The sequence below is a fragment of the Mastomys coucha genome, unplaced genomic scaffold (assembly GCF_008632895.1).
Source record: "Mastomys coucha isolate ucsf_1 unplaced genomic scaffold, UCSF_Mcou_1 pScaffold16, whole genome shotgun sequence".
NCBI classification, from domain to species: Eukaryota; Metazoa; Chordata; class Mammalia; order Rodentia; family Muridae; genus Mastomys; species Mastomys coucha.
This window is the reverse complement of record NW_022196898.1, coordinates 64,467,390-64,476,689: the sequence shown is the minus strand read 5'-3', so window position 1 is coordinate 64,476,689 and position 9,300 is coordinate 64,467,390. Positions and strand designations below refer to the sequence as shown.

The 9,300-nt window shown below is 41.1% G+C and overlaps 1 protein-coding gene across 2 annotated transcripts in view; it reads left to right on the top strand.

The window, feature by feature from the left end:
• Agl (amylo-alpha-1, 6-glucosidase, 4-alpha-glucanotransferase) overlaps positions 1-9,300 on the top strand; it is a 62,636-nt gene that overhangs the window by 51,259 nt on the left and 2,077 nt on the right. For both annotated transcript variants that reach the window (XM_031375281.1, XM_031375282.1), the window contains exons 29-33: positions 1,046-1,158; positions 1,779-1,990; positions 3,455-3,552; positions 7,907-7,994; positions 8,098-8,231. In XM_031375281.1, the coding sequence (XP_031231141.1) occupies positions 1,046-1,158; positions 1,779-1,990; positions 3,455-3,552; positions 7,907-7,994; positions 8,098-8,231 (645 nt within the window). The remainder of the gene's footprint in view (positions 1-1,045; positions 1,159-1,778; positions 1,991-3,454; positions 3,553-7,906; positions 7,995-8,097; positions 8,232-9,300) is intronic.

Below are 9,300 nucleotides of genomic sequence, written 5' to 3'. Positions count from 1 at the left end.
AGAAATCCACCTGCCTCTGCCTCCCAAGTGCTGGGATTAAAGGCATGCGCCACCACCGCCCGGCAAGTTCTTGATACTTGTTTAAGTTTAGAAACTATATTCTCCTTTTTTAAAAAAATCATGTCCATTTGGGAAGGTGCATATGTGTGCAGGCACCTTTGGAAGCCAGAAGAGATCACCTGATTCTCCAGAACTGGAGCAGGACTGGAGCTACAGGCACTTGAGGGCTGCCCACTGTGGGTGCTGGGAGCTGGACCAAGGTTGTCTGCAAGAGCAGTAATTGCTCTCAACCAGTGAGCCATCTCTCTAGCCTGGAAGTCATTTTCTCATTAAAGCTTTTATCTTCAAATACGTCAGCCAGGACTAAAGAAATAGACCTTGTCTCAAAAACACAAAAACAATTGAATGTGTTAGAAGAGCCTGGAGAGATGCCTGAGCTGTGAGGAGAGCCTGCTGCTGTTCCACAGGGCCCAGGCTCGTCACCCTCCACAGGGCCCAGGCTGTCACCCCCCACAGGGCCCAAGCTCATCACCCCCTGTGCTGCTGTTCCACAGGACCCAGGCTCGTCACCCCTGCGCGCCCCCTCCAGGCACTCACCGTGGGAGCCTCACAGCCAACTGTAACACCAGTTCCAGGAGATCCAGTGCTCTTATCTGGGCATCCACACATGTGACATGTGCACATAGAGAGGTGCACATACACATGGATACACAAAATAAAAATAAGTCTTTTTGAAAAATTAGAAACAAAATCAATGCTAAAATAGTAAGGGAGGGGACTTCTTAAATGATATATATTACTTGTAACGTGAAGATGTGGGCATAGGTAGTTGCTTATATGGTGCCTTAGTTATAAAATTCACCCACATCCATTGTTGTTGTTGTTGGTGGTGGTGGTTTGATTTGGCTCCATGCTACCCAGAGCCTTCCTTATTGCTAGACATTCAACTCTGAGCTACATCCCCAACACAGAATTACTTATTGAATGCCCTTTTAAATAATGGTTAAATAAGCTCAAAATAGAAAATAAGTTTTTCTAATTTTAGAGATGGGTCTGCTGTGGAAATCGTGGGCTTGTGTAAGTCTGCTGTTCGTTGGCTGCTGGAATTGTCTAAGAAAAATATCTTTCCTTATCATGAAGTCAGAGTGAAAAGGCACGGTAAGCTGGTCTGTTTCAGAGGAGCCTATACAAGTCATTAACCTTTGCTGCTGCCAGTGAACTCAGCCAGCCAATACTAGAAAATGCTAAATTTTAAGAAGAAAGAAAAATGGTTAATTCCCAGTATGGAAATGCTAACAGAGCTGGTTACTAGCACCCTTCCTATAGCGCCAGTGAGCTGAGAGAAGAGACGGTGTAGTGCCTGCCTCCGTGCCCTCTCCCCTCACTTTGTGAGCAAGTGACAGGCCACGAGCAGTCTGGAAATCTTCTCATCTCTCTCTGGAACGATTTCTATGCAATTAGAAACAATGTCTGAGCTACCCGTACAACTTTAAACATTCTAAAAAGTAAAAAGAAGTGGGTAAAAGTAATTGTATGTTTAATTCAATGTATATGAGGTGTTGTTCAGCACAGTGTGATGAGTATGAAATTAGTCCTGAGCCGTTTATCATTCTTTGGGGAGAGGTACTTGATCTTTGAATTTATAGCATATCTCCATCTAAAGTAGCCACATTTTCTAAAACATAGATAATTTATTTGATAATTAAACTAAATATGAAGTTTGGGCAGTAACAGATGTTTAAATGTCTATAACTGCTATGTCTTTTATTACTTTTCAGGAAAGGTTGTAGCAGTCTCATATGATGAATGGGACAGAAAAATACAAAACAATTTTGAAAAGCTGTTTCATGTTTCGGAAGACCCTTCCGATCCTAACGAGAAGCATCCAAACCTGGTTCACAAACGCGGCATCTACAAGGACAGCTATGGTGCGTCAAGTCCTTGGTGTGACTATCAGCTCAGGCCCAATTTCACCATAGCAATGGTCGTGGTAAGTGACGGAGTCATGGTAACTCTACTAAGGGCCTTTTCTTTCCTGTTTGGTTTTAAGTTACACTTAACCATGAAACATTATTGCTTTCTGCGTAGTTTTCTGTGGTTTCAATAATTAAGTATGCATACCACCTCTAATCCGAAACATTTACTGTCAAAAACAGAACACAGTGGATTCTGAGAAACAGACTGTCCCTGGGTCCCACATGCGCAGTACCTGGCGCCTGTGCACACACTGTGCTGAATGGACTGGGTATCTTAGCCAGATCCAGCTGCCCAGTCAGCCTCAGCCCTCACCCTTTCCTCCTGAAAACTGAGGACATTTGTAGTGCATAAGCACATTTAGACAGAAAGCTCTGTGCTGGGGAATGCTCACAGGCAGCTTATAGTCACAATCTGTCTCCTTTGTGGTTTTCTCTATTAGTTCTATTTAGCTAAGAATTCTTTATTATTTATTTATTTTATTTTACTGTTTTATTTGGGGGGGGGGGTAGCCTGCCTGTATGTCATGTACATGCAGTGCCCCAAGAGGCCAGAAGAGGGCATCAGATCCCTGAGACTAGAATTACAGACTGTTGTCAGTCACTCTGTAGGTGCTGGAAATTGAACCTATATCATCTAGAAGAGAAGCCAGTGTTCCTAAACGCTGAGCCATCTCTCCAGCCCCCTAGCTAAGAATTCTTGATCCCCTTTTGTTATAAAATCTCAGTCTAAAAATAAACTAGTGGACTAGGAGGGCCGTGTTTAGCCATGCCTCTCTGGGTGTTTGACTTTGTCAAAAAGATTAGTAAGCAGAGTGGTGTGCTTAGTGGTATAAAAGTGCAGTCTTGTGGACTGGAGAGATGGCTCAGTGGTTAAGAGCACCGTCTGCTCTTCCAGAGGTCCCGGGTTCATTTCCCAGCATCTACAACTCTGTAGCTCACACCCTCACACAGACATGCATGCAGGGAAAACCCACCGATGCACATAAAACAAAAAGAAAGAAAGAGAGTGCAGGCTTGCACAGAGGCAGCTTTGGTTTGGTGCCTTTTCACTTCTTTCTCTGTTAAGATGGGTACAGATTATCTCTCCTTCCACATGTGTACAAGTTCTTCTGAATTCATTCTCACCTACAAGAAAGGAGAAAAGCTTCAGGTACACTTACAGGGTGCTCCTGCAAGCCTAGGAGGAAAGTGACAGGTTGAGGGGAGTCCTGCCTCCATTGTAGCTGTGGCTCCCACCTGCCCATTTGGTACTTGTTCACAGGTGGCCTGGGCGCTCTCCCAGCCTCTCAGCTGAGAAAGGCGACTCAGATTCAGCCTCGTAGTATTAGATTAGATTCGTCAGGTTACACTCTCACATCTCACCCACACCATATTCTTAAAAATTTTTTTTCAGAGTTTACAGTTAACTTATATGGGTAAGAACTAATTTTTCTACGGTATTAAAATGTTGTTTTCTTTGTTTATTTTACCTTCATTAGGCCCCTGAACTCTTTACTGCTGAAAAGGCTTGGAAGGCTTTGGAAATTGCAGAAAAAAAATTGCTTGGTCCCCTTGGCATGAAAACTTTAGATCCAGAGTAAGTTGGAATATTAATATTAAGAAGGTTGTTGAGTAGTTGGGCAGTGGTGGTGCATGCCTTTAATCCCAGCACTTGGGAGGCAGAGGCAGGCAGATTTCTGAGTTCGAGGCCATCCTGGTCTACAGAGTGAGTTCCAGGACAGCTAGAGCTACACAGAGAAACGCTGTCTTGAACACCTCTCCCTGCCCCCCCCCCAAAAAAAGGAAGGTTGTTGAGCTGGGTGGTTGTGAGTGCCTTTAATCTCAATACCTGGGAGGTGGCAGAGGCAGGTAGATTTCTGAGTTCAAGGCCAAACTGGTCTACAGAGTGAGTTCCAGGATGGCCAGGGCTACATAGAGAAACCCTGTCTCAAAAACAGGAAAAAAAAGAAAAGAAAAGAAAAAAGAAAACGAAGAAGGCAATTGATAATTGTGTTTAACCTATATAGATTAGTATTATCCATTCTGTACCTGCTTACAAATAACTTCCGGAAAATCACATTCAAAGTTCTGAAAACATAAAACATCTGCCAGTTTCCTGTGTGTAAGTGTTAAAATTACCTCTGGCTTCTGTATTCACTAATTAATTTGAAAATTGTAAATATATAAAGTTAATGTCCTGAATATTCTTTATTTTGTTTCTGACTATAAAAGTAATATATGATTATTGTGGTCATTGGAAAGCACCAACAATATAAAAGAAAAAGAAATTACAGAATCAAGCATTGTTCCCATCTTGACTATTACCCAAGTCATTTTTATTCGGTTTGTACGGTTTGGACTATATAGCCACAAATCTAGAAGAATTTGTATAAAACAGTTCAGGCTTGGTGCCTCACATCTGTAATCCCAGCACAGGAAGTCTGAAGCAGAATGATCAAGAGGTCAGTGCCAGTCTGGCCTGCTTTGCAAGACCCCATCTCAAACAACAAAACAACAAAATCAAAACACATTATAGGTGATGTGTTAGAACGGCGAGTCGTGTCAGAACATACCACACTAGGCCCAAGCAGTTCCACGTGTAAGAGGTTTAATTGAGAGGGAGAGAGGGAGGCAGTAGCCCGGAAAGAGGAGAGGGAGAGAGAGAAAGATGGAGGAATGTTCCCCGGATATATATGGGTTGTGACGTAGTGGCCACAGGTAAAGGTGGGAGGTGAGCCCAATGGATTCTGGGAATATGGTGGCTGTTGCCCTGGCAACAGGTCTGTGGACCCACCTATGCATCACCACAGGCTTTGGATGTCCTGATGCTAACAGTAGGTAGCTCAGTGTTATAGTACCAGCACTTTGAGGCTTAGTTGTCTAAAAAAAAAGGAAGGGGAAAAAACCTAATGAGGATATAAGTCCCCAGTAGACATTTGCTGAGAGTGTAGGAGGAGGCCCTGGATGGAGTCCCTAGTAGACATTTGCTGAGAGTGTAGGAGGAGGCCCTGGGTGTAGTCCCCAGCACCACTCAACAACCAGTAGGCATTTGCTGAGAGTGTAGGAGGAGGCCCTGGATGGAGTCCCCAGTAGACATTTGCTGAGAGTGTAGGAGGCGGCCCTGGGTGTAGTCCCCAGCACCACTTAACAACAACCAGTAGACATTTGCTGAGAGTGTAGGAGGCCCTGGGTGTAGTCCCCAGCACCACTCAACAACAACAACAAAAACAGTTTCGTGAGTTCAATTCCCAACATAACAAAACTAAATAGTTTTTAAAAATACCTCTTGAGCCCAGCCTGATGGATAGTTGAAACAGGAGAAATGAGAGTTCATGATCATCTTCCACTGCCTCACGTGTTTGAGACCAGCCTGACCACATGAGAGCACATCTTGGAGTGGTGCGGAGCAGTTAGAAGGATGTAATGTTGCTCAATGGTGGAGCGCATGCCTACCATATGCAAGACCCTGGTCTCTGTCCCCAATACCACACCCTACTATTTATTTATGTGTATGATGTTCTGCCTTCACATATTTCTTTGTGCCACATGTGTGCCTGGTACCCTTGGAAACCAGAAGAGGGCATGGGATCCCATGGAACTGGAGTTACAGATAGTTGTGAACCATCATGAGAGTGCTGGACTTGAACCCAGGTCTTTTGCAAGAGCAACAAGAGCTCTTACCTGCTGAGCCATCTTTCCAGGCCCTCAAAGACAGTCTTTATGTTTTGTTTTTGCAGATATTTCTCCCATACTGCTGGATAACCTGTGCTATTTTAGATAGTAGCCACATGTGTTCACTTGGAATGGTGACTGTAACGATCTATTCTTTACCAGCAGTCTTCTCCATCCTTCCTGGGCAGTCACACCACTCTCTCTGCCTAACTCAGTAAAGAACTGTGGCTTTCCTAGCCCACAATTTGCATTTGCAAATATCTTTACTTTTATAACTTTTTTCTTAAATTTCCAGGGTCGTTTTGGGGTTTTTTTGCTTTGTTTTGTTTTGTTGGTTTTTCAAGACAGGGTTTCTCTGTATAGCCCTGGCTGTCCTAGAACTCACTCTGTAGACCAGGCTGGCCTCGAACTCAGAAATCCGCCTGCCTCTGCCTCCCAAATGCTGGGATTAAAGGCGTGCACCACCACTGCCCGGCTCTTTTTGTTTTTGTTTGTTTGTTTGTTTATGTTTTGCCTACATGTAATTCTGTTGTACCACATGCACACAGTTCCCACAGAGGCCAGAAGAAGGCATCAGATACCCTGGAACTGGAGTTACAGGTGGTTGTGAGACATGTAGGTGCTGGGAATTAAACACTCATCCTCTGGAGGAGTAGCCAGTGTGCTTAACATCGGAGCCAGGGTTTTATACTTTATTATACACTAATTTCCACTGCAGACCAGGCTGGCCTTTGACTCCAGAGTAGGGTTGAGATTAAAGGCATGTGCCGCTATACGTGCCTAAATTTCTTTCTTGGTTGATTTTTTTTTAATATTTATTTATTTTATTTTTGAGACAGATTTCTCTTTGTAGCTTCCTAGAACTTGCTTTGTAGACCAGGTTGGCTTTGAACTCAGAGATCTGCCTGCCTCTGCCTTCTGAGTGCTAGGATTAAAGTCTGTACTGTCACTGCCCCTGGCCTTTCTATATACTGATTTTTATTATTTCTTTTCTGTTTTTTGAGACAGAATCTTACACAGCTGACACTGACTTTGAACTCCTGATCCTCTTCTTTCAACCTAGAATTAGACACATACCACCATGCTTGACTTAATTTCATTCTGGATACACAAAATTTTATATGTGAATACTTGTTATTTTCTGTATGGTTGCATGTTCAGAGAAGACTAGAAACTGGTCAGGTGTGGTGGTACACAAAGGAAGATCTCTGTGAGTTCAGAGCCAGCCTGGACTACTGAGAAAGTTCAAGGTCAGCCAGGGGCACACAGTCAGGCCCTGTCTCAAACTCTCAGCCCTCAAAAACGAACAGAAGACCTGCTGATCCAACTAAAAGTTAATGGTAAAGGTTCACATGGCCATTTTGTGTCACTAAAGAAGATTTTAAAAGTTACAATTTAATTAAATCTTACTATGCATAACTCATCTATTGACAATGTTTATAACACTGCTCAGAAATATAACTTTCTTATAAAATCTATATATTATAGCAATATCTATATCCAACTTTATTTATAATCTGACCATATGCTCATTTTAGTTTTAAAATAGCTTCATAGATAACCCTACATGAACTAAGGTTGTATAAATTGTGGGATACTTGCCCAGTATAGATAAGGACCAAGGTTTGATCAGTAGGCCCACAAAATAAATAATTTACACAAATAAATACCTTTCTTCTCTGTAGTCAGTAAAACCTTAATTTTTCCTAATTCAAACAACTGTTTGGAAATTTTAATTGTTGTACACATTGAAAGCCTAGTGAAATGCTTGACTTTAATACAATATAGACAAGCTCCTTGAAGACAAGATGCCTCAATATTTTTATTAATTTTTTAAAATTACCATACAAAGTAATAGGTTTAGTTATGGCATTATTCATACATATTTCTGTGAAGGCCCCTCCCCCTGCTCCCCTACCACCTGTCAATCTTCCTCCCACCCTCCAGCCCTCACTCTGCTCTCACATTTCGTGTCTGTTACCCTTCTTTCCTTCCCTTTCCGTTCTCCCTCCATGGGCCCTCCTCCAGTATCATGACCTACCCTGTATATAAATTAAAGTCTGGGATCTACATATGAAAGAAAACATAAGGCTATTTGACTCTTTTGGTTAATCTTTTCTGAACACATTATTAAAGTCCTCTGTACTTAGTATATACTAATTTTGTATTAAGTAATGTATTAATGCTGAGCAAGCATTAATTAAAAATGATTATTTTTCTTTCCTCCTGTATGGTGCCTGACCCTCTGTTACTGACCTCGCATTTCAATCCTTTTGCAGTGACATGGTTTACTGTGGAGTTTATGATAATGCCCTAGACAATGACAACTACAACCTTGCTAGAGGTTTCAATTACCACCAAGGACCTGTAAGAATCTCATTTTCTTTTCAGAGTTTTCAAATTAACTTATTTTTAAATAAAGTTAGATGTTCATAATTCTTTTTCTCTTTGTTTTTAAATCATATTTTAGGAGTGGCTATGGCCAATTGGGTATTTTCTTCGTGCAAAGTTGTATTTTTCCAAAATGATGGGCCCAGAGACTGTTGCAAAGACTGTATTTTTGGTTAAAAATGTTCTTTCTAGACATTATGTTCATCTTGAGAGGTAAGTCATCCCATGACTAGTGTCCAGTCAGTGTATCAGGTAGACAAGCTATCAGGTAAACAAGGTTTCCTTAGAATTCGTTTTTTGCATCCCAAGTGCATCTTCATGGAACCCACTCTGTGCTCTGTACCGTAATTTCAACCGTGAAATTTCTACCTCCATGAAGTATTTTGGTTCTTATATTTTTATATAAATATTTAAGGATCTTATATTTTATGATCTGTACTTGTGGAATAGTCTTTAATTTTCTAGGTAACTGATAATTTAGATATGATTAAGACAGAATAAAATAATACTTGAAGTATTCAGGATAGACCTTTTGAGTTGGTTCACTTATCAAGTAAAAATTTTCATTATTTTTAAAATATCAGTTGGTCTTTTGACTATTACTTCAAGTGGTATTTCTTGTATTCTTTGTTCTAATTATTAGTAAATTAAACAGTGTCAATATTGTGTATTTTTCCTAAGATGGTACAAACTTAGCCAAAGACTTTAATTTCTTTAAGTCTAGATTATATCTAAGTGCACCTGCTGTTGATTGCTTAGACTAAATGCGTAAGTGGCATATACTGCCTCGCTTCCTTACGTGAGCAGCATCATGTGCACTGACAGCCCGTGTGGTGATGCTAAAATCTGTCACTGGTCATCTAACTTCTCTACATCCCTCTTCTCTCTTTGCATGTAGGAACAATTACAGTAGTTAACCTCAAGAGATTTCTGTCAGTATAAATATTTGTATATAAAGTACTAAGTATTAGAATATATGTATCTAATAAATTTGTATGTTATCCTGTAGAATAAAGAAAGAATTGGCATTTTCCTAAGTATGACTCTCAGTGTCTCTCTATTACTTCATTTGGGTTTCAAGTTCTACTAAGTTCACACATAGTACACATACATATTTACAGTTTGAGTCCTAACCTTAGTCTAAAAGACTTAAATTATTGCCTGGGGATATTTTCCTATAATCTCAGCCCTTAGGAGGCCAAAGCAGGAAGATCATGAGTTTAGAGCCATGTGAGCTACATGAAGCCCTATCTCAATATGCAAAACAAGCTAAAAGTATGCC